Raw genomic sequence first — 25664 nt, 5'->3', positions numbered from 1 at the left:
GGGCTCACTCGCAAGTGGACCCCTGGATCCTGCAGGTAGTATCACAGGGGTACAAATTGGAATTCGAGACGTCTCCCCCTCGCCGGTTCCTGAAGTCTGCTCTACCAACGTCTCCCTCCGACAGGGAGGCAGTATTGGAAGCTATTCACAAGCTGTATTCCCAGCAGGTGATAATCAAGGTACCCCTCCTACAACAGGGAAAGGGGTATTATTCCACGCTGTTTGTGGTACCGAAGCCGGACGGCTCGGTGAGACCAATTTTAAATCTAAAATCTTTGAACACTTACATAAAAAGGTTCAAATTCAAGATGGAGTCACTCAGAGCAGTGATAGCGAACCTGGAAGAAGGGGACTATATGGTGTCTCTAGACATCAAGGATGCTTATCTCCATGTCCCAATCTACCCTTCTCACCAAGGGTACCTCAGGTTTGTGATACAAAACTGTCATTATCAGTTTCAGACGCTGCCGTTTGGATTGTCCACGGCACCACGGGTCTTTACCAAGGTAATGGCCGAAATGATGATTCTTCTTCGAAGAAAAGGCGTATTAATTATCCCTTACTTGGACGATCTCCTGATAAGGGCAAGGTCCAGGGAACAGTTAGAGGTCGGAGTAGCACTATCTCAGGTAGTGCTACGTCAGCACGGGTGGATTCTAAATATCCCAAAATCACAGCTGATTCCAACAACACGTCTACTGTTCCTAGGGATGATTCTGGACACAGTCCAGAAAAAGGTGTTTCTCCCGGAGGAGAAGGCCAGGGAGTTATCCGAGCTAGTCAGGAACCTCCTAAAACCAGGACAAGTGTCAGTGCATCAGTGCACGAGAGTCCTGGGAAAAATGGTGGCTTCTTACGAAGCGATTCCATTCGGAAGATTCCATGCAAGAACTTTTCAGTGGGATCTGCTGGACAAATGGTCCGGATCGCATCTTCAGATGCATCAGCGGATAACCCTATCTCCAAGGACAAGGGTATCTCTCCTGTGGTGGTTACAGAAGGCTCATCTTCTCGAGGGCCGCAGATTCGGCATTCAGGATTGGATGCTGGTAACCACGGATGCCAGCCTGAGAGGCTGGGGAGCAGTCACACAGGGAAGAAATTTCCAGGGCTTGTGGTCAAGCATGGAAACGTCTCTTCACATAAATATCCTAGAGCTAAGGGCCATTTACAATGCCCTAAGTCAAGCAAGGCCTCTGCTTCAGGGTCAACCGGTATTGATCCAGTCGGACAACATCACGGCTGTCGCCCACGTAAACAGACAGGGCGGCACAAGAAGCAGGAGGGCAATGGCAGAAGCTGCAAGGATTCTCCGCTGGGCGGAAAATCATGTGATAGCACTGTCAGCAGTGTTCATTCCGGGGGTGGACAACTGGGAAGCAGACTTCCTCAGCAGACACGACCTCCACCCGGGGGAGTGGGGACTTCATCCAGAAGTCTTCCAAGTGATTGTAAACCGTTGGGAAAAACCAAAGGTGGACATGATGGCGTCCCGTCTCAACAAGAAACTGGACAGATATTGCGCCAGGTCAAGGGACCCTCAGGCAATAGCGGTGGACGCTCTGGTAACTCCGTGGGTGTTCCAGTCGGTATATGTGTTCCCTCCTCTTCCTCTCATACCAAAAGTACTGAGAATCATAAGAAGGAGAGGAGTAAGAACGATACTCGTGGCTCCGGATTGGCCAAGAAGAACTTGGTACCCGGAACTGCAAGAGATGCTCACGGAGGACCCGTGGCCTCTACCTCTAAGGAAGGACCTGCTCCAGCAGGGACCTTGTCTGTTCCAAGACTTACCGCGGCTGCGTTTGACGGCATGGCGGTTGAACGCCGGATCCTGAAGGAAAAAGGCATTCCAGATGAAGTCATCCCTACCCTGATCAAGGCCAGGAAGGATGTAACTGCAAAACATTCTCATCGCATTTGGCGAAAATATGTTGCGTGGTGTGAGGCCAAGAAGGCCCCTACGGAGGAATTTCAACTGGGTCGTTTCCTACATTTCCTGCAAGCAGGATTGTCTATGGGCCTAAAATTAGGATCCATTAAGGTTCAAATTTCGGCCCTGTCGATCTTCTTCCAGAAAGAACTGGCTTCACTGCCTGAAGTTCAGACGTTTGTCAAAGGGGTACTGCATATACAGCCTCCTTTTGTGCCCCCAGTGGCACCTTGGGATCTCAATGTAGTTTTAGGGTTCCTAAAATCACCTTGGTTTGAACCACTTGCCACAGTGGATTTGAAATATCTCACATGGAAAGTGGTAATGCTGTTGGCCCTGGCTTCAGCCAGGCGCGTATCAGAATTGGCGGCTTTATCCTATAAAAGCCCTTACCTGATATTTCATTCGGATAGGGCGGAATTGAGGACTCGTCCTCAATTTCTCCCTAAGGTGGTTTCAGCGTTTCACATGAATCAACCTATTGTGGTACCTGTGGCTACTAGGGACTTGGAGGACTCCAAGTTGCTGGACGTAGTCAGGGCCCTGAAAATATATGTTTCCAGGACGGCTGGAGTCAGAAAGTCTGACTCGCTGTTTATACTGTATGCACCCAACAAGCTGGGTGCTCCTGCTTCTAAGCAGACGATTGCTCGTTGGATTTGTAGTACAATTCAACTTGCACATTCTGTGGCAGGCCTGCCACAGCCAAAATCTGTTAAAGCCCATTCCACACGGAAAGTGGGCTCATCTTGGGCGGCTGCCCGAGGGGTCTTGGCTTTACAACTTTGCCGAGCAGCTACTTGGTCAGAGGCAAACACGTTTGCTAAATTCTACAAATTTGATACCCTGGCTGAGGAGGACCTGGAGTTCTCTCATTTGGTGCTGCAGAGTCATCCGCACTCTCCCGCCCGTTTGGGAGCTTTGGTATAATCCCCATGGTCCTTACGGAGTTCCCAGCATCCACTAGGACGTCAGAGAAAATAAGAATTTACTTACCGATAATTCTATTTCTCATAGTCCGTAGTGGATGCTGGGCGCCCATCCCAAGTGCGGATTGTCTGCAATACTTGTATATAGTTATTGTTACAAACAAATCGGGTTGTTTATTGTTGGAAGCCATCTTTTCAGAGGCTCCTACGGTTATCATACTGTTAACTGGGTTCAGATCACGAGTTGTACGGTGTGATAGGTGTGGCTGGTATGAGTCTTACCCGGGATTCAAGATCCTTCCTTATTATGTACGCTCGTCCGGGCACAGTATCTTAACTGAGGCTTGGGGGAGGGTCATAGGGGGAGGAGCCAGTGCACACCAGCTAGTCTAAAGCTTTTACTTTTTGTGCCCAGTCTCCTGCGGAGCCGCTATTCCCCATGGTCCTTACGGAGTTCCCAGCATCCACTACGGACTGTGGACTATGAGAAATAGAATTATCGGTAAGTAAATTCTTATTTCTCTGACGTCCTAAGTGGATGCTGGGGACTCCGTCAGGACCATGGGGATTAGCGGCTCCGCAGGAGACAGGGCACAAAACTAAAGCTTTAGGATCAGGTGGTGTGTACTGGCTCCTCCCCCTATGACCCTCCTCCAAGCCTCAGTTAGGTTTTTGTGCCCGTCCGAGCAGGGTGCAATCTAGGTGGCTATCTTAAGGAGCTGCTTAGAAAAAGTTTTTAGGTTTATTATTTTCAGTGAGTCCTGCTGGCAACAGGCTCACTGCATCGAGGGACTTAGGGGAGAGAAGTTCAACTCACCTGCGTGCAGGATGGATTGGCTTCTTAGGCTACTGGACACCATTAGCTCCAGAGGGAGTCGGAACACAGGTCTCACCCTGGGGTTCGTCCCGGAGCCGCGCCGCCGACCCCCCTTGCAGATGCTGAAGATTGAAGGTCCAGAAACCGGCGGCAGAAGGCTTTTCAGTCTTCATGAAGGTAGCGCACAGCACTGCAGCTGTGCGCCATTGTTGTCACACACTTCACACCAACGGTCACGGAGGGTGCAGGGCGTTGCTGGGGGCGCCCTGGGCAGCAATGTATAATACCTTATTCTGGCTAAAAATACATCACATATAGCCCCTGGAGGCTATATGGATGTATTTAACCCCTGCCAGGTCTCAGAAAAACGGGAGAAGAAGCCCGCCGAAAAGGGGGCGGGGCCTATTCTCCTCAGCACACAGCGCCATTTTCCCTCACAGAAATGCTGGTGGGAAGGCTCCCAGGCTCTCCCCTGCACTGCACTACAGAAACAGGGTTAAAACAGAGAGGGGGGCACTTATTTGGCGATATGTATATATATATATATTAAAATGCTATAAGGGAAAAACACTTATATAAAGGTTGTCCCTGTATAATATAGCGTTTTTGGTGTGTGCTGGCAAACTCTCCCTCTGTCTCCCCAAAGGGCTAGTGGGGTCCTGTCCTCTATCAGAGCATTCCCTGTGTGTGTGCTGTGTCTGTACTTGTGTGTCGACATGTATGAGGACGATGTTGGTGAGGAGGCGGAGCAATTGCCGGTAATGGTGATGTCACTCTCTAGGGAGTCGACACCGGAATGGATGGCTTATTTAAGGAATTACGTGATAATGTCAACACGCTGCAAGGTCGGTTGACGACATGAGACGGCCGGCAAACCAATTAGTACCTGTCCAGGCGTCTAAAACACCGTCAGGGGCGTTAAAACGTCCTTTTTACCTCAGTCGGTCGACACAGACACAGACACGGACACTGACTCCAGTGTCGACGGTGAAGAAACAAACGTATTTTCCTTTAGGGCCACACGTTACTTGTTAAGGGCAATGAAGGAGATGTTACATATTTCTGATACTACAAGTACCACAAAAAAGGGTATTATGTGGAGTGTGAAAAAACTACATGTGGTTTTTCCTGAATCAGATAAATTAAATGAAGTGTGTGATGATGCGTGGGTTTCCCCCGATAGAAAATTATTGGCGGTATACCCTTTCCCGCCAGAAGTTATGGCGCGTTGGGAAACACACCTTAGGGTGGATAAGGCGCTCACACGCTTATAAAAACAAGTGGCGTTACCGTCTCCAGATACGGACGCCCTCAAGGAGCCAACTGATAGGAGGTTGGAAAATATCCTAAAAGTATATACACACATACTGGTGTTATACTGCGACCAGCGATCGCCTCAGCCTGGATGGGCAGCGCTGGGGTGGCTTGGTCGGATTCCCTGACTGGAAATATTGATACCCTTGACAGGGACAGTATTTTATTGACTATAGAGCATTTAAAAGATGCATTTCTATATATGCGAAACTCTGGCATCAAGAGTAAGTGCGATGTCCATATCTGCCAGACGATGTTTATGGACACGACAGTGGTCAGGTGATGCAGATTCCAAACGGCACATGGAAGTATTGCCGTATAAAGGGGAGGAGTTATTTGGGGTCGGTCCATCGGACCTGGTGGCCACGGCAACAGCTAGAAAATCCACCTTTTTTACCCCAAGTCACATCTCAGCAGAAAAAGACATAGTCTTTTCAGCCTCAGTCCTTTCGTCCCAATAATATCTGCCCAGGGATAGAGGTAAGGGAAGAAGACTGCAGCAGGCAGCCCATTCCCAGGAACAGAAGCCTTCCACCGCTTCTGCCAAGTCCTCAGCATGACGCTGGGGCCGTAAAAACAGGTGCGGTGGGGGGTCGTCTCAAGAGTTTCAGCACGCAGTGGGCTCACTCGCAAGTGGACCCCTGGATCCTACAAGTAGTATCCCAGGGGTACAGATTGGAAATTCGAGACGTCTCCCCCTCGCAGGTTCCTGAAGTTTGCTTTACCAACGTCTACCTCCGACAGGGAGGCAGTATTGGAAACAATTCACAAGCTGTATTCCCAGCAGGTGATAATCAAAGTACCCCTCCTACAACAAGTAAAGGGGTATTATTCCACACTATATTGTGGTACTGAAGCCAGACGGCTAGGTGAGACCTATTCTAAATGGAGTCACTCAGAGCAGTGATAGCGAACCAGGAAGAAGGGGACTATATGGTGTCCCTGGACATCAAGGATGCTTACCTCCATGTCCAAATTTGCCCTTCTCACAAAGGGTACCTCAGGTTCGTGGTACAAAACTGTCACTATCAGTTTCAGACGCTGCCGTTTGGATTGTCCACGGCACCCCGGGTCTTTACCAAGGTAATGGCCGAAATGATGATTCTTCTTCAAAGAAAAGGCGTCTTAATTATCCCTTACTTGGACGATCTCCTGATAAGGGCAAGGTCCAGAGAACAGTTGGAGGTCTGAGTAGCACTATCTCAAGTAGTTCTACGACAGCACGGGTGGATTCTAAATATTCCAAAATCGCAGCTGTCTCCGACGACACGTCTGCTGTCCCTAGGGATGATTCTGGACACAGTCCAGAAAAAGGTGTTTCTCCCGGAGGAGAAAGCCAGGGAGTTATCCGAGCTAGTCCGGAACCTCCAAAAACCAGGAAAAGTGTCAGTGCATCATTGCACAAGGGTCCTGGGAAAAATGGTGGCTTCTTACGAAGCGATTCCATTCGGCAGATTTCACGCAAGAACTTTTCAGTGGAATCTGCTGGACAAATGGTCCGGATCGCATCTTCAGATGCATCAGCGGATAACCCTGTCTCCAAGGACAAGGGTGTCTCTTCTGTGGTGGTTGCAGAGTGCTCATCTACTAAAGGGCCACAGTTATGCATTCAGGACTGGGTCCTGGTGACCACGGATTCCAGCTTGAAAGGCTGGGGAGCAGTCACACAGGGAAAAAATTTCCAGGGAGTGTGATCAAGTCTGGGGACTTCTCTCCGCATAAATATACTGGAGCTAAGAGCAATTTACAATGCTCTAAGCTTAGCAAGACCTCTGCTTCAAGGTCAGCCGGTATTGATCCAGTGGGACAACATCACGGCAGTCACCCACGTAAACAGACAGGGCGGCACAAGAAGCAGGAGGACAATGGCAGAAACTGCAAGGATTCTTCGCTGGGCGGAAAATCATGTGATAGCACTGTCAGCAGTTTTCATTCCGGGAGTGGACAACTGGGAAGCAGACTTCCTCAGCACGACCTCCACCCGGGAGAGTGGGGACTTCATCGAGAAGTTTTTTCCACATGATTGTGCACCGTTGGGAAAGACCAAAGGTGGACATGATGGCGTTCCGCCTGAACAAAAAACTGGACAGGTATTGCGCCAGGTCAAGAGACCCTCAGGCAATAGCTGTGGACGTTCTGGTAACACCAGGGGTGTACCAGTCGGTGTATGTGTTCCCTCCTCTGCTTCTCATACCAAAGGTACTGAGAATTATAAGACGTAGAGGAGTAAGAACTATACTCGTGGCTCCGGATGGGCCAAGAAGGACTTGGTACCCGGAACTTCAAGAGATGCTCACAGAGGACTCAGGGCCTCTGCCGATAAGAAGGGACTTGTTTCAGCAAGTACCATGTCTGTTCCAAGACTTACCGCGGCTGCGTTTGACGGCATGGCGGTTGAACGCCGGATCCTAAGGGAAAAAGGCATTCCGGAAGAGGTCATTCCTACCCTGGTCAAAGCCAGGAAGGAGGTGACCGCACAACATTATCACCACATGTGGCGAAAATATGTTGCGTGGTGTGAGGCCAGGAAGGCCCCACGAAGAAATTTCAACTCTGTCGATTCCTGCATTTCCTGCAAACAGGAGTGTCTATGGGCCTCAAATTGGGGTCCATTAAGGTTCAAATTTCGGCCCTGTCGATTTTCTTCCAGAAAGAATTGGCTTCAGTTCCTGAAGTCCAGAAATTTGACAAGGGAGTACTGCATATACAACCCCCTTTTGTGCCTCCAGTGGCACTGTGGGATCTCAACGTAGTCCTGGGATTCCTCAAATCACGTTGGTTTAAACCGCTCAAATCTGTGGATTTGAAATATCTCACATGGAAAGTGACCATGATGTTGGCCCTGGCCTCGGCCAGGCGAGTGTCAGAATTGGCGGCTTTGTCTCACAAAAGCCCATATCTGATTGTCCATTCGGACAGGGCAGAGCTGTGGACTTGTCCCCAGTTTCTCCCTAAGTTGGTGTCAGCGTTTCATCTGAACCAGCTTATTGTGGTACCTGCGGCTACTAGAGACTTGGAGGACTCCAAGTTGCTAGATGTTGTCAGGGCCCTGAAAATATAGATTTCCAGGACGGCTGGAGTCAGGAAAACTGACTTGCTGTTATCCTGTATGCACCCAAAAAACTGGGTGCTCTTGCTTCTAAGCAGACGATTGCTAGTTGAATGTGTAGTACAATTCAGCTTGCACATTCTGTGGCAGGACTGCCACAGCCAAAATATATAAATGCCCATTCCACAAGGAAGGTGGGCTCATCTTGGGCGACTGCCCGAGGGGTCTCGGCTTTACAACTTTGCCGAGCTGCTACTTGGTCAGGAGCAAATACGTTTGTAAAATTCTACAAATTTGATACCCTGGCTGAGGAGGATCTGGAGTTCTCTCACTCGGTGCTGCAGAGTCATCCGCACTCTCCCGCCCGTTTGGGAGCTTTGGTATAATCCCCATGGTCCTGACGGAGTCCCCAGCATCCACTTAGGACGTCAGAGAAAATAAGATTTTACTTACCGATAAATCTATTTCTCGTAGTCCGTAGTGGATGCTGGGCGCCCATCCCAAGTGCGGATTGTCTGCAATACTTGTACATAGTTGTTGTTACAAAAAAATCGGGTTGTTATTGTTGTGAGCCGCCTGTTCAGAGGCTCCTACGTTTGTCATACTGTTAACTGGGTTCAGATCACAAGTTATACGGTGTGATTGGTGTGGCTGGTATGAGTCTTACCCGGGATTCAATATCCTTCCTTCCTTGTGTACGCTCGTCCGGGCACAGTATCCTAACTGAGGCTTGGAGGAGGGTCATAGGGGGAGGAGCCAGTACACACCACCTGATCCTAAAGCTTTAGTTTTGTGCCCTGTCTCCTGCGGAGCCGCTAATCCCCATGGTCCTGACGGAGTCCCCAGCATCCACTACGGACTACGAGAAATAGATTTATCGGTAAGTAAAATCTTATTTTTTTTTTTCTTCTTTTTCTTTTGCGGTCTGTCTCCTTTTAAAGTATATCTTTTAAGCATTTGTATTTTTCTGCAATGCTTGTTCTGAAATATTTTCTTTTTATTTCCAAAGATTTTGAATACTCTATAGAATTACAAACACAATGCAACATTGTACTCTCCTCCCGCAGCTGGAAGGCGTAGCCTGCTTTCAGAGCCAAGGCCCTGACACAGACCGTGCATTCAGGGCCATCAAACTGACCTGCCAGCACCAATGTGTCATTACACTGATTGCTGTAATGTCCTTTCCACCCATATTACACAAAGCGACGTGTAATTCCTGCATTGCAAAGACTGTTCCACATTTTTGCTTTGTATTCTTAAATATATTTTATTCAGTGTTTATATACACTGCTCAAAAAAATAAAGGGAACACTTAAACAACACAATGTAACTCCAAGTCAATCACACTTCTGTGAAATCAAACTGTCCACTTAGGAAGCAACACTGATTGACAATCAATTTCACATGCTGCTGTGCAAATGGAATAGACAACAGGTGGGAATTATAGGCAATTAGCAAGACACCCCCAATAAAGGAGTTGTTCTGCAGGTGGTGACCACAGACCACTTCTCAGCTCCTATGCTTTCTGGCTGATGCTTTCGTCACTTTTGAAAGCTGGGGGTGCTTTCACTCTAGTGGTAGCATGAGACGGAGTCTACAACCCACACAAGTGGCTCAGGTAGTGCAGCTCATCCAGGATGGCACATCAATGCGAGCTGTGGCAAGAAGGTTTGCTGTGTCTGTCAGCGTAGTGTCCAGAGCATGGAGGCGCTACCAGGAGACAGGCCAGTACATTAGGAGACGTGGAGGAGGGCAACAACCCAGCAGCAGGACCGCTACCTCCGCTTTTTGTGCAAGGAGGAACAGGAGGAGCACTGCCAGAGCCCTGCAAAATGACCTCCAGCAAGCCACAAATGTGCATGTGTCTACTCAAACGATCAGAAACAGACTCCATGAGGGTGGTTTGAGGGCCCGACGTCAACAGGTGGGGGTTGTGCTTACAGCCCAACACCGCGCAGGACGTTTGGCATTTGCCAGAGAACACCAAGATTGGCAAATTCACCACTGGCGCCCTGTGCTCTTCACAGATGAAAGCAGGTTCTCACTGAGCACATGTGACAGAGTCTGGAGACGCCAAGGAGAACGTTCTGCTGCCTGCAACAGCCTCCAGCATGACCAGTTTGGCAGTGGGTCAGTAATGGTGTGGGGTGGCATTTCTTTGGAGGGCCGCACAGCCCTCCATGTGCTCGCCAGAGGTAACCTGACTGCCATTAGGTACCGAGATGAGATCCTCAGACCCCTTGTGAGACCATATGCTGGTGCGGTTGGCCCTGGGTTCCTCCTAATGCAAGACAATGCTAGACCTCATGTGGCTGGAGTGTGTCAGCAGTTCCTGCAAGACGAAGGCATTGATGCTATGGACTGGCCCGCCCGTTCCCCAGACCTGAATACAATTGAGCACATCTGGGACATCATGTCTCGCTCCATCCACCAACGCCATGTTGCACCACAGACTGTCCAGGAGTTGGCGGATGCTTTTAGTCCAGGTCTGGGAGTAGATCCCTCAGGAGACCATCCGCCACCTCATCAGGAGCATGGCCAGGCGTTGTAGGGAGGTCATACAGGCACGTGGAGGCCACACACTACTGAGCCTCATTTTGACTTGTTTTAAGGACATTACATCAAAGTTGGATCGGGTGGTCTTCAATTAAATCAAATAAATTTTGATTTCCATTGATAATTTTTGTGTGATTTTGTTGTCAGCACATTCAACTATGTAAAGAACAAAGTATTTAATAAGAATATTTCATTCATTCAGATCTAGGATGTTATTTTAGGGTTCCCTTTTATTTTTATTTGAGCAGTGTATTTATAGTCCTGTTTCCTTCTGAGTAACACTTTATTTACCAATTTTGTCTCCTTTCCATTTAGCTGGTGTTATTGATGAGGACTACAGAGGAAATGTTGGGGTTGTATTATTTAACTTTGGCAAAGAGGCATTTGAAGGTATGTTCTCTAGCAGTATAATATGCTTTTTCATAAGGCGATTGAGGTGAAGTGCTATATTTTGGGGCTAAACCTAAACTGCCCCTCCTGTGGCCAGTGTTCTCTTTAATGTATCTTTTTACTTGCCTCTCCCATATATGCAGAGTGCAACGGAGCATGTGTCAGGGGAGACTATGATCAGTCCGCTGTGCTGACTCTGAGGCAGGCAGAACTGGCCTCCCTGGTGACTGCTGCTCTCTGCAGCCTCCAGGTATTCACAGTGAGGGCAATGCTGGCATCAGATGCAGCCACGTCAGGGAAAGCCCAGTCAGGTATGGTTGCATATGCAAATGATGCTACCTTTTAACCACTTGCCACGCCAGGCAAGTGGTTAAAGGTAGCATCTTTTCTAAATAAACCTTTCTGATACATCCACTGTTTATACTTTATAATCAGTCGATTTTTATAGAGCAGTTTGCCACTATTTATTGCAGTTCAGTGAGGCATAGATGGAGCCAGCATTAGGAGGGCATGCTGGGTCCTGTGGTGCCATTTGGAGGATACAGGGGTGCCTCCAGGTAAGCTAGCTCTCAATCTGGATATGTTTTGTATGTGCCATTATCATGTGGACGTGCATTAAGCAATTGTATGACCCATAGTGGATGTTGTTGTTGTTATTATGCTGTGTGTAAGTTTGGGGAGTGGTACCCCCCAGGTCTGGTGTGACTGGGCTACCTTGGGGTAGCACGCCATATTATTTATTTAGCACTTATGTAACACTCCTATTTCTCTGACGTCCTAGTGGATGCTGGGAACTCCGTAAGGACCATGGGGAATAGCGGCTCCGCAGGAGACTGGGCACATCTAAAGAAAGCTTTAGGACTATCTGGTGTGCACTGGCTCCTCCCCCTATGACCCTTCTCCAAGCCTCAGTTAGATTTTTGTGCCCGACCGAGCAGGGTGCAATCTAGGAGCTCTCCTGAGCTTCTTAGAAAAAGTTTTAGGTTTTTTATTTTCAGTGAGACCTGCTGGCAACAGGCTCACTGCATCGAGGGACTAAGGGGAGAAGAAGCGAACCTGCCTGCTTGCAGCCAGCTTGGGCTTCTTAGGCTACTGGACACCATTAGCTCCAGAGGGACCGAACACAGGCCCAGCCTCGGAGTCCGGTCCCAGAGCCGCGCCGCCGGCCCCCTTACAGAGCCAGAAGCAAGAAGAGGTCCGGAAAATCGGCGGCAGAAGACATCAGTCTTCACCAAGGTAGCGCACAGCACTGCAGCTGTGCGCCATTGCTCCTCATGCACACCACACACTCCGGTCACTGAGGGGGGGGGGCGCCCTGAGCAGCAATATAAACACCTTGGCTGGCAAAAATACATCACATATAACCCCCAGGGCTATATGGATGTATATTAACCCCTGCCAGATTCCATAAAAATGCGGGAGAAAAGTCTGCGAAAAAGGGGCGGAGCCTATCTCAGCACACTGGTGCCATTTTTCCCTCACAGCTCCGTTGGAGGGAAGCTCCCTGGCTCTCCCCTGCAGTTAATACACTACAGAAAGGGTTAAAAAGAGAGGGGGGGCACAATTTTGGCGCAGTATACAACATATAGGCAGCTATAAGGGAAAACACGTTTTTATAGGTGCTATCCCTGTGATATATAGCGCCCTGGTGTGTGCTGGCATACTCTCCCTCTGTCTCCCCAAAGGGCTTTGTGGGGTCCTGTGCTCTATCAGAGCATTCCCTGTGTGTGTGCTGTGTGTCGGTACGGCTGTGTCGACAGGTATGTGGAGGATAATTAGGTGGAGGCGGAGCGAATGCCTGTAAATATGTTGTCACCCCCTGCGGGGTCGACACCGGTGTGGTTGAACTTATGGAAGGATTACGTGAAAGTGTCAACTCCTTACATAAAAGGCCGACGACACGGAACAGCCGGCTACTCAGCTTGTGCCTGTTCCAGCGTCTCAAATGTCATGGGGGGCTCTAAAATCGCCCGCTACCTCAGATAACAGACACAGATGTCGACACGGATACTGACTCCAGTGTCGACATCGATGAGACTGGTGTACCCTCCAAATAGGTCCACCCGTTACAGGATTGAGACAATGAAAAATGTATTACACATTTATGATTATACCCCAGGTACCACATAAAAGGGTATTGTGTTTGGTGAGAGTAAACTATTAGTAGTTTTTCCTGCATCTGAGAAATTAAATGAGGTGTGTGAGGAAGAGTGGTCTTCCCCCGGTAAGAAATTGATAATTTCTACAACGGTTATTGGCAGCGTACCCTTTCCCGCCAGAGGATAGGTCACGCGGGGAAACACCCCATAGGGTAGATACAGCGCTTACACGCTTATCAGAAAAGGTGGCACTACCGTCTTCGGGTACGGCCGCCCTGAAGGAACCTGCTGATAGAAAGCAGGAGGTTACCCTATAAGATATGGTCACACACTAGGGCATTATATTGCGACCAGCCGTTGCTTCGGCATGGATGGGCAGTGCTCCCGCTGCGTGGTCAGATTCCCTGTCGGAAAATAACTATGGATAGGGACAATATTTTGCTGAAAATAGAGCATATAAAAGACGTGGTCTTATACATGCGTGATGCACAGAGGGATATTTGCAGGCTGGCATCAAAAATAAGCGCTAGGTCCATTGCCGCCAGACGGGGGTTATGGACTTGGCAATGGTCAGGCGATGCCGACTCGAATCGGCACATGGAAGTTGCCCTATAAGGGGGTAAAACTGTTTGGGGATAGTTTTTCAGACCTCGTTTCCACAGTTACTGCTGGGAAATTAATTTTTTTGCCACAGGCTACCCCACAACAAAAGAAAGCACCGTATCATCAAGTACAGTCCTTTCGGCCCCAGAAAAACAAGTGGGCTAGAGGCTCATCCTTTTTGCCGAGAGGCAAAGGTAGAGGAAAAAAGCTGCAACACACAGCTAGTTCCCAAGAGCAGAAGTCCTCCCTGCGTCCGGTAGGTCCACAGCAGGGTGCTGGGGCTGCTCAGGCGGACCCGGGTACGGTGGGGGCCCGTCTCAGATATTTCAGCGGACAGTGGGCTCTCTCACATAGATCCCTGGGTCCTTCAAGTAGTATCTCAGGGGTACAGGCTTGAGTTCGAGACGTTCTTCCCCCCGCCGTTTCCTAAAATCTGCCTTACCGGCACCTCCCTCTGCCAGGGAGACGGTGTTGGTGGATATTCAACACTATAATCACAACAAGTGATTGTCAAGGTGCCCCTCCTTCAGCAAGGAAGGGGTTACTATTCCACAGTGGTTGTGGTACCACAACGGTTCGGTGAGACCCATCTTGAAATTAAAATACTTAAACTTTTATATCAGAAGATTCAAGTTCAAGATGGAATCGCTCAGGGCGCTTATTACGAGCCTGGACGAGGGGGATTACAGGGTCTCCCTGGACATCAAGGATGCGTACCTGCATGTCCCCATCCCCCCCCCCCCCCCTTACCAGGAGTACCTCAGATATGTGGTACAGGACTGTCACTATCAGTTCCAGACGCGGCCGTTGGAGTTGTCCACGGCACCAAAGGTCTTTACCTAGGTAATGGCCGAAGTGATGATACTCCTTCACAAGAAGGAAGTTTTTATTATCCCGTACTTGGACGATCTCCTGATAAAGGCGAGGTCCAAAGAACAGTTGGTAGTGGGGGTAGCACTCTCTCGGGAAGTGCTACAACAGCACGACTGGATTCTCAATATTCCAAAGTCACAGCTGGTCCCGACGACACGTCTTCTGTTCCTGGGAATGTTTCTGAACGCAGACCAGAAAAGAGTGTTTCTTCCAGTGGAAAAAGCCGAGGAGTTGTCATCTCTAGTCAGAGACATCCTAAAACCAGGACAGGTGTCGGTACATCAATGCACACGAGTCCTGGGAAAAATGGTAGCTTCGTACGAAGCATAATTCCATTCGGAAGACTCCACGCAAGGACGTTCCAGTGGGACCTGTGGGACTAATGGTCCGGGTCCTATGTACAGATTCAACAGCGGATAACCCTGTCAGCAAGAAACAGGGTGTCGCTGCTGTGGTGGCTGCAGAGGGCTCATCTACTAGTGGGCCGCAGATTCAAAATACAGGACTTGGTCCTGGTGACCACGGATGCCAGCCTTCGGGGCTGGGGTGCAGTCACACAGGGAAGAAATTTCCAAGGAGATTTCGCTTCACATAAATATTCTGCAGCTAAGGGCCATTTACAATGCCCTAAGACAAGCAAGGCCCCTGCTTCAGAACCAGCCGGTACTGATCCAATCAGACGACATCACGGCGGTCGCCCATGTACACAGACAGGGCGGCACAAGAAGCAGGATGGCGATGGCAGAAGCCACAAGGATTCTCCGATGGGCGACCTACACCCAGGAGAATGGGGACTTCATCCAGAAGTTTTCCAAATGCGGGTAAACCGTTGGGAATGACCACGGGTGGACATGATGGCATCCCGCCTCAACAAGAAGTTGAAAAGATATTGCGCCAGGTCAAGGGACCCTCAGGCGATCGCTGGGGACGCTCTAGTGACACCGTGGGTGTACCAGTCGGTTTATGTGTCTCCTCCTCTACCTCTCATACCCAAGGTACTGAGAATAATAAGGCGAGGAGTGAAAACCATACTCGGGGTTCCGGATTGGCCATGAAGAGCTTGGTACCCGGAACTTCAAGAGATGCTGGCAGAGGACCCTTGGCCTCTGCCGCTCAGACAAGACCTGCTGCAGCAGGGACCCTGTCTGTTCCAAGACTTACCGCGGCTGCGTTTGACGGCATGGCGGTAGAACACCGGATCCTAAAGGAAAAGGGTATTCCGAAGGAAGTCATCCCTACCCTGATCATAGCCAGGAAGGATGTCACCGCAAGACATTATCGCCGCGTTTGGCGAAAATTTGTTGCTTGGTGGGAGGCCATGAAGGCCCCGACGGAGGAATTTCAACTAGGTCGATTCCTGCACTTCCTGCAAGCAGGGGTGACGTTTGGGCCTCAAATTGGGGTCCATCAAGGTCCAGATTTCGGCTCTGTCGATTTTCTTCCAGAAAAAACTGGCTTCACTGCCTGAAGTTCAGACTTTGGTTAAAGGAGTACTACATATTCAGCCTCCTTTTGTGCCTCCTGTGGCACTTTTTGGATCTCAACGTGGTGTTGGATTTCCTAATGTCGCATTGGTTGAGCCACTTAAAACCATGGAGCTAAAGTATCTCGCGTGGAAAGTGGTCATGCTGTTGGCCTTGGCCAGGCGTGTGTCAGAATTGGCGGCTTTGTCATGTAAAAGGCCTTATCTGATTTTCTGTATGGATAGGGCAGAGTTGAGGACTCGTCCTCAGTTTCTCCCGAAGGTGGTCTCAGGTTTTCACTTGAACCAACCTATTGTGGTGCCTGCGGCTACTGGGGACTTGGAGGATTCCAAGTTGCTGGACGTAGTCAGAGCCCTGTAAATTTTATTTTTCCAGGACGGCTGGAGTCAGGAAAACTGACTCGCTGTTTATCCTGATGGCACCCAACAAGCTGGGTGCTCCTGCTTCTAGGCAGTCTATTGCGCGCTGGTTTTGTAGCACTATTCAGCTGGCGCATTCTGCGGTAGGATTACCGCAGCCTAAATCAATAAAAGCCCATTCCACAAGGACGGTGGGCTCTTCTTGGGCGGCTGCCCGAGGGGTCTCGGCTTTACAACTTTGCCGAGCAGCTACTTGGTCAGGGGCAAACACGTTTGCAAAATTCTACGAATTGATACCCTGGCTGAGGAGGACCTGGAGTTCTCTCATTCGGTGCTGCAGAGTCATCCGCACTCTCCCGCCCGTTTGGGAGCTTTGGTATAATTCCCATGGTCCTTACGGAGTTCCCAGCATCCACTAGGACGTCAGAGAAAATAAGAATTTACTTACCGATAATTCTATTTCTCGTAGTCCGTAGTGGATGCTGGGCGCCCATCCCAAGTGCGGATTGTCTGCAATACTTGTACATAGTTATTGTTAACTAATCGGGTTCTTGTTGTGAGCCATCTATTCAGAGGCGCCTCTGTTATCATGCTGTTAACTGGGTTTCATATCACAAGTTGTACGGTGTGATTGGTGTGGCTGGTATGAGTCTTACCCGGGATTCAAAATCCTTCCTTATTGTGTACGCTCGTCCGGGCACAGTATCCTAACTGAGGCTTGGAGCAGGGTCATAGGGGGAGGAGCCAGTGCACACCAGATAGTCCTAAAGCTTTCTTTAGATGTGCCCAGTCTCCTGCGGAGCCGCTATTCCCCATGGTCCTTACGGAGTTCCCAGCATCCACTACGGACTACGAGAAATAGAATTATCGGTAAGTAAATTCTTATTTTTTTCACTAATATTACTCTTTTGAGTATTTTATTAACACCCTTATTTTTGTAGCACTTTCTAACCCATAGCTTCTGCTTCTTTCTTAACACATATTAACACTTTAGTATTTCAATGGTGTGCTGCCCTAGGGTGGTCGGGCCTGAGCCGACTTTGTGGGGTCCAAGCCCTGGACTTATGCTTACTTAGGGACCTCCAGTAATAGAGCAGCCGTGAAGTGGCCTGGAGACTTATCATATCTTTTGCAAAACATATGTAACGAAGAGCTCTAAATTTTCTATTATTACATAGTATATAGTTCTACTTACTAACAGCCAGCAGAGTGCGTGGGAAAAATCCCTTTTGTTTTTTCTTGTCTAGAGTAACCCCCTCCCGCAGCACCTGAGGATTGTTACCAGCTTGATTAGAGCAGTTTGCCACTATTTATTGCAGTATTTTTAAACCTTGCAGGCCCTCCAATATAAGAACACTTCTGCCTTAAACAAAATTCAATTTACAACTTTATTACTGTGGTTCCTTATGCTGAATTTGTTAAAGGCAACCATACATCTAAGTGGCAAATCCCCATCCTGACCAGAATCGCAGATCAGCGGCTGTGCAATCCGTTTGGGAAATTAAACATTAAAAATCCCTGATTGCCTTTCCTGACTGGCAATTCAGGATTTTTAAACATGGTTTAATATTCCCAATTCCCCAACACAGTCCTCTAGGGACTGGGACATTGCAGCAATTTCTGCAGCGGGGTACACTGGGGTTCCACAGGGATAACATCAGGGTGTAGAGTTGGAACTTGATCCGAGGCACCAACAGGCTAAAAGCTTTGACTGTGTTCCCAAGATGCACAGCGCCGCCTCCTCTAACCCCGCCTCCATGCACAGGAGCTCAGTTTGTAAATTGGTGCCTGCAGTGCAGGCTGATAACAGGGAGGGCTGCGCTGGGCAGCCCTGAAAAGAGCTTTCATTTGAAGAAAGAAGACTTCAAGAGCCGCAGCACAGGCACTTAAAAGTGCCGTATCATTCTGACACATCGTGCTGCGGCTCCCTAACCTCCCAGCGGCGCTGTACACTCCCGCGCCCTGGTTGCCGGGTAACTACAGTGGAGGGCTCCGGTTCTTATATAGGGCGCACACACCGCCGCTGCTCTCTGAGATCACGCGGCCGCTGCAAGGAGGAGGTAAGAGGGTCCTCCAGATGGGACCTGCTGCAAACCGCGATCCAGCACGGTCTGTGGGAGTCAGGCCACGCGCGCTGGCGTGGACACTATGGTCGTGCAGGGACCTCACTAGACCACCAGGGCAAGGGTACAGGTCGGATTTTAGCATTAATCCGTTTCCATAAGGCCCGCAGTACCTGGTGGTGAAGTCCAGGAAGGGGATCTGGCTCTGACCTACAGCTGCGCTGATCTGGGACTGCTGGCCAATGCCTCCTCTGTAAAGCCGCCTGCATCTTCAACGCTGTGCTTTTACAGGACACTTAAGTATTCTACATGTCTTTAGACCGTGTTATTTAAGAACAAGTGCACTTTGTCAGAGATATTTAGTACAAGTACCCTGTGATATACATCAAGTCTTTACTGTGTATTGATATATCTACCTAATTAGCTTTACTTGAGTAGTGTGTTTTTAGTAAAGTATTGTTAGTCCAGTGCAGTTTTATTGTTATTTGTGATCATTTCTGCATTGTACATGTGACTGTGTGTGCCAATAGCTGCTGTGTGATTTCTATTCCGTGTATCTCGCATATACTGCTATCCCTATATTCTGTACCCTGAGGGGGGCTAAGTGCGTGAAGGTGTTCATATAATATAGTGTTTACCACAGGATATACTCTGTTGGTATTTCCTCTGTGTATTACAGTCATCACATACCTCTTAAATCCTCCGTGTGTGCTCTGCCTGTAGTCTCACTATCCGGGGGGATTTTTGTTAGGTATTCGGTCTGCTTATATTGTGCTATTCCACCCCAAGGTACAGCTTTCATATAATGTCAGCTCATCAGGGTGAGGGTTCTGTGGCTGACCCTGCGTCCTGCAGTGCTCATGCCATGGATGTCTCTGAGGAAAATATTGCAGCTGAGGGTTTAGGTGCTGGGGGGCTTTGTACCCCTCAGTCAGTCTGCTACAACGGGGGCAACTACTGACGCACCGTGTGCTACATTTTATAATTTGACTACGCTGGTAACTAGACTTGCGCACCCTATGGGACCTCCTGTGCCATTACAGCCACATATTGTCCCTGCTGTTAACCCGCCATGGGCAGATACTCTGTCCTCTCAGTTACAGCAATTAAATCCGTTTTTGGCCAAGCAAAATTCTAACCCTCGCCCGCCTAGGACCAAGGGGTCATCTAAGCGGGCCCTTACGTCTTCACAGTCCACTCATGCTACAGATACTTCATCTGATGAAGATGGCGCATATACTGAAACCTCAGATGCAGATGCTTCTGATGGGGAATCCCTGACCTAAGTGGATGTTTCTGACCTCTTAGAGCAGGCATGTCCAAACAGCGGCCCTCCAGCTGTTAAGAAACTACACATCCCAGCATGCCCTGACACAGCTTTAGCATTCTCGGACAGCAAAAACTGTGTCAGGGCATGCTTGGATATGTAGTTTCACAACGGCTGAAGGGCCACAGTTTGGACATGCCTGTCTTAGAGGCTATAAGGCTGATTCTTAAAATTGATGATGACTAAGAACCACCGGCTCCCTCCTAAGAAACCAGATAAGTTCAAGTGTCAGAAGGGTACGAAGTTAGTTTTACCACATTCTGACCATTTAGTTGACATAAGTCAGTAATCCTGGGGAATAGCCAGGTAAGAAATTCTCTCTAAGAAGGTGCTGGCTCGTTATCCCCTCGCTGCAGAGTTGAGCAAAAATTGGGAAACACCGCCTCTGGTGGACTCGCAGGTCGCACCTCTGGTGGTATCTGCTCTGCCTGTTACTACCGTCACCTCTCTGAAGGAACTGACTGATAAGCGTGTGGAGGGTTGCTTGAAGTCCATTTACACTCTGGCTGGAGCTGTGCATAGGCCTACTATTGCTGCCTCTTGGGCTGCTAAATAGATAGAGGCCTGGGTTCAGGAAGTTGAAGCAGAACTACCGTTTAATTTCTCTTATGTCCTAGAGGATGCTGGGGACTCCGTAAGGACCATGGGGTATAGACGGGCTCCGCAGGAGACATGGGCACCTAAAAACTTTCTAGTATGGTGTGCACTGGCTCCTCCCTCTATGCCCCTCCTCCAGACCTCGGTTAGATCTTGTGCCCAGAGGAGATAGGGGGCATTACAGGGAGCTCTCCTGAGTTTTCTGTGAAAATAATTTTGTTAGGTTTTTTATTTTCAGGGAGCTCTGCTGGCAACAGACTCCCTGCATCGTGGGACTGAGGGGGAGAGAAGCAGACCCACTTCTTAAGAGTTAAGGGCTCTGCTTCTTAGGCTACTGGACACCATTAGCTCCAGAGGGAGTCTGAACACAGGTCTCACCCTGGGGTTTGTCCCGGAGCCGCGCCGCCATCCTCCTCACAGATGCCGGAAAAAAGAAGCCGGGTATGTCAGACATAAGAAGACTTCAGATCTTCATGAGGTAAGCGTGCAGCAGGAAGCTGCGTGCCATTGCTCCCCACACTTACACACACACACATGGCACTGATGGGAGGCAGTAAACTACGGATCCCTGCCATTTTTTTTTTCAAATTCACGAGCGGGACCGAAGCCCGCTGCGTGAGGGGGGCGGAGCTTGATCACTCAGCACTAACAAGCGCCATTTTCTCCACGGAGGCTGCAGAGAACGCTGGCTCCCTGGACTCTCCCCTGCTGAGCATCAGAGGGCTGAAAAAAAGAGAGGGGGGGGCACATAATTAAGGCGCAGTGAGTGGGGAAATCTCTCTCTCTCTCTCTCTTAGATAGATAGATAGATATATATATCTATCTATCTCTCTCTATATATATATATATCTATATATCTATATATATATATCTATATCTATATATATATATATATATATATATATATATATATATATATCTCTATATATATATATATATATATCTCTATATATCTCTTTATATCTCCTCTATATTATATCTATATCTCTATATATCTCCTCTATATTATATCTATATATATCTCTATATATATATATATATATATATCTCTATATATATATATATATATATATATATATATATATATCTATCTATATATCTATATATCTATCTCTATAAAAGCACTCGGTTTTTTTTTTTTTTCCCCTGGGTCAGCTGGTGTGTGCTGGCATACTCTCTCTCTGTCTCTCCAAAGGGCCTTCTTTAGGGAATTGTCCCCTTATAGTTATATCCCAGTGTGTGTGGGGTGTCTGTACGTGTGTCGGCATGTCTGAAATGGAAGGCTTATCCAAAGAGGAGGTGGAACAGATGAGTGGTGTGTCTTAGTTGGCGGTGATGACTCAGGATTGGATGGATGTGTGGCATATGTTAAATGCTAGTGTAGCTTCACTGCATAAAAGACTGGACAAAGCAGAGTCCGGTGCGTCGGCAGGTAATCAATCTACGGATTATACCGGCTCACAGGACCCGTCGGGGTCTCGGAAATGTCCCTTCTCACAAATAAGGGACACAGATATCGACACGGACTCTGATTCCAGTGTCGACTATGATGAAGCAAGATTGCACCCCAGGGTGACAAAAAGTATTCAGTGCATGATTATTGCAATAAAAGATGTTACATATCACTGATGAGCCCTCGGTGCCCGACACGAGGATACACATGTTTAAGGGAAAGAAACGAGTTATAAACTTTCCTCCTTCCCATGAAATTAATGAGTTATGTGAAAAAGCATGGGAAACTCCAGATAAGAAACCGTAGATTCCCAAAAAGGTTTCTTATGGCGTACCCTTTCCCTACACAGGACAGGATACGTTGGGAATCCTCTCCCACAGTGGACAAAGCCTTAACACGCCTTTCCAAGAAGGTGGTGCTACCGTCCCTTGACACAGCGGCCCTCAAGGATCCTGTAGACCGCAGGCAAGAGACTACACTAAAGTCTATCTACACTCATACTGGTACTTTACTTAGACCGGCAATTGCGTCGGCATCGGTATGTAGAGCAGTAGCAGCTTGGACGGATACACTGTCAGCTGACCTTGATACCCTAGATAGGGATACAATTTTGTTAACATTAAGCTCCTATTAAGGACGCAGTCTTATATATGAGGGATGCTCAAAGAGACATTGGTTTACTGGGTTCAAGAGTCAATGCTATGGCTATTTCGGCAAGAAGAGCCTTATGGATCCGCCAATGGATGGGGGATGCAGACTCAAAAAGGCATATGGAGGTTTTACCTTACAAAGGTGATGTATTGTTTGGGGACGGCCTCGCGGACCTGATCTCTACAGCTACCGCGGGTAAGTCGACCTTTTTACCTTTTGTTCCCCAACAGCAAAAGAAACCCCCACAATATCAGATGCAGTCCTTTCGGTCGCATAAATCCAGAAGAGGTCGGGGGTCCTCTTTCCTCATAATAGGAAAAGAGGGGAGAGAGACTCTTTGTTGGGGCACTCTTAGTCCAAAATGTTAGACACTAAAACATAACTTTTAATAGATAGAATAAAAATCTAGTGACTCAATAATAAAAATTAAATCTTGTGAACAAATATATTCATGCATATTATTCATGCATATCGCTCAATGCTTCTAATATAGGAATAAATATAAGAAATGCCTGGGTGAAAATTATTTATAGTTAATATTTTAATTGGGACAGAACTGTCTATAATTTGAGACAGGGTGTAGTTATGGTCCCTCAGGATTATTACCTATGTTCAGTTTCTCACACTCTACCTCTTGCCCAAAGTCCATAAAAACATCACCACACCACCAGGAAGACCGATTGTATCAGGCCAAAATGGACTGCTAGAAAAACCAAGCACCTTTCTAGATCTCCATCTGAGGAAGTATGTGCTAAGTCTCCCATCGTACCTTAAAGATACGATGGACGTACTACAGAGACTACACGATGTAAAGTTGGAAGAAAAACATCTCTTGGTAACTTTGGATGTTGAATCCCTTTACACCAGCATCAACCATGAGGCAGGATTACGGGCTGTGAGATACTTCCTAGATATGGAGGGTCATAACGACTTCAACGATTTCCTGATCCAACTTCTAAATTTTGTCCTCACCAGGAACTATTTCACATTCCACGATCGCTTTTTTCTGCAGACAAGGGGCACCGCAATGGGGGCGGCATGTGCCCCCACCTACGCCAATTTATATCTAGGCTGGTGGGAGAGGGAAATATTGCATAACCCCATGAATGAGATGTACACACAATTCATCACGGTGTGGTGGAGGTACATCGACGATATATTCATGATATGGGAAGGAGATAGACCATCTCTCATAAAATTCATAGATACGCTGAATAACAACAACTTGAATCTGAAGCTAACCCACCATATAAGTGAATCATCCATTCCTTTTTTGGACCTCACTATATATAAAGACATAACGGGACAGGTACACACAAAACTATATCGGAAAACTACAGCTTCAAATAGTGTACTCCACCAAACAAGCTCTCATTTTCCTCCTACAGTGGAGAATATCCCCCAAAGGGGAATTTCTACGCCTAAGGAGAAATTGTTCCGATACCAGCGTTTTCAAGGAGAAATGTGATGACCTCTCAACCAGACTAAAAGAAAGAGGGTACAGTAGTAGATCCATTAAAAAAGCGAAACAACAGACATTATCAACTACAAGGGATTCATTAATATTCTCCAGCAGACAGAAAGAGAAAGAGAAACAAACATCAGATGACAAAAAAATGAGATTCGTAGGAACTTTCTGCAGAGAATGGAAGGAAATTAGAGATTCCATTGAGAAACATTGGTCAGTACTCTTATTAGACGAAGATCTGTCCAAAAATCTGGAAATGAAACCCTCGATGAGTTGGAGGCGGTCCAATAACCTGCGAGACGATTTAGTCTCAAGTCATTTCGTCAGCCATCCTACACGCACATTGAATATCATCGGCTCCTATCCGTGCGGGGAATGCAAAGCATGCACCTTTATGACAAAAACTACCAGTGTCAAAGACAGATATGGAAAAGAACAAATCATCAAACAATACATTAACTGCAACTCTATAGGGGTGGTTTACTGCCTTGTCTGTACATGTGGCCCTTCGCTATGTGGGAATGACATCAAGAAAATTAAAACAGCGCATCCTAGAACACGCGGGCAATGTAAGGAATAGTATCACGGATCTAGCTAAAATGAGGAAATTATCTTCGGTAGCCAGACATTTTCACTATCACCACAAAAGCAATCCAAGAGAGATAGCAGCCTTTGGTCTAGAACAAATCAAACTCGGTATACGTGGAGGAGACCTAACCCAGGAACTACTCAAAAGGGAATCAGAGTGGACGTACAATCTCAAGAGCGTGACACCGTATGGCCTGAATGAATACATTAACTATGGGGTATTCATTTAACAATACCGGACTATATCTGGAGAATGTAATTTCATAAACCTTGGTTACCTGTTACAACACACTTAACTGGTAACATCTACTTATATGTCTCATCTTGATAATTTGACACTACTCCCACCCCCTAATACAGGCTCATATCCTCCCCAGCGTACATATCCTCCCCAGCGTACAATCCTTACACCCGAGCATGTTATCTTTAAAATTACCGGGCAATCTTTATTAAGCTGATGGCTTATTAACTTTGCATATATGCCCATACCTGTACTCGCAAACTATATAGCACAACATTGATTTAATGTAACAAATAATTTACCCAAATAATACCTCTATAACCTCTCTCTATTTATACTTTAAGCTCACACCTCTCCACATTTAGATCATTTTCATATTTTCCAATATTATTTTCATATTCCAACCATTTTCCTTTTGCACCTCTACCCCTCATCACTATGCACCACCAATAAATTACACTCTCAATTCTCTTCATTCACCTACAGTTTTTCACCCCTTTTTATCACTCAACACGTTTTGTTTTCTTGTCTCACCTTGCAATGTGCTCACTATTGTACATCCATAAGATATCATCTAACACTTAGATCACTCTCACATTGCTCTTTTGAGCTAACATACTCAAACACGCTGCACATCATTTCACTTTCACAACATATTTACACTTCTACTTATAACATACACACATTAGACTAGAATAGGTCCTCAGTATACATCATGTCACCCCCTCTTTATATATTAATTCAATTCACTCCAATTATCAATAACACCTCACCACGCAGGGGCACACCAGTTAACACACTCTTTCACAACAATACCCCTTAGGTTAGCTCACCGTTTACACCAAGTGAAGCAAACACATCATTCCTCTC

General features: G+C 47.5%; 1 protein-coding gene across 2 annotated transcripts in view; it reads left to right on the top strand.

Moving 5' to 3' along the window:
- DUT (deoxyuridine triphosphatase) overlaps nucleotides 1-25664 on the top strand; it is a 99663-nt gene that overhangs the window by 50557 nt on the left and 23442 nt on the right. For both annotated transcript variants that reach the window (XM_063926052.1, XM_063926054.1), the window contains one exon: nucleotides 10914-10988. In XM_063926052.1, the coding sequence (XP_063782122.1) occupies nucleotides 10914-10988 (75 nt within the window). The remainder of the gene's footprint in view (nucleotides 1-10913; nucleotides 10989-25664) is intronic.

This window comes from Pseudophryne corroboree, chromosome 6 (genome assembly GCF_028390025.1).
Source record: "Pseudophryne corroboree isolate aPseCor3 chromosome 6, aPseCor3.hap2, whole genome shotgun sequence".
In the NCBI taxonomy this organism is placed as follows: domain Eukaryota; kingdom Metazoa; phylum Chordata; class Amphibia; order Anura; family Myobatrachidae; genus Pseudophryne; species Pseudophryne corroboree.
This window is presented reverse-complemented; position numbering and strand designations above follow the sequence as displayed.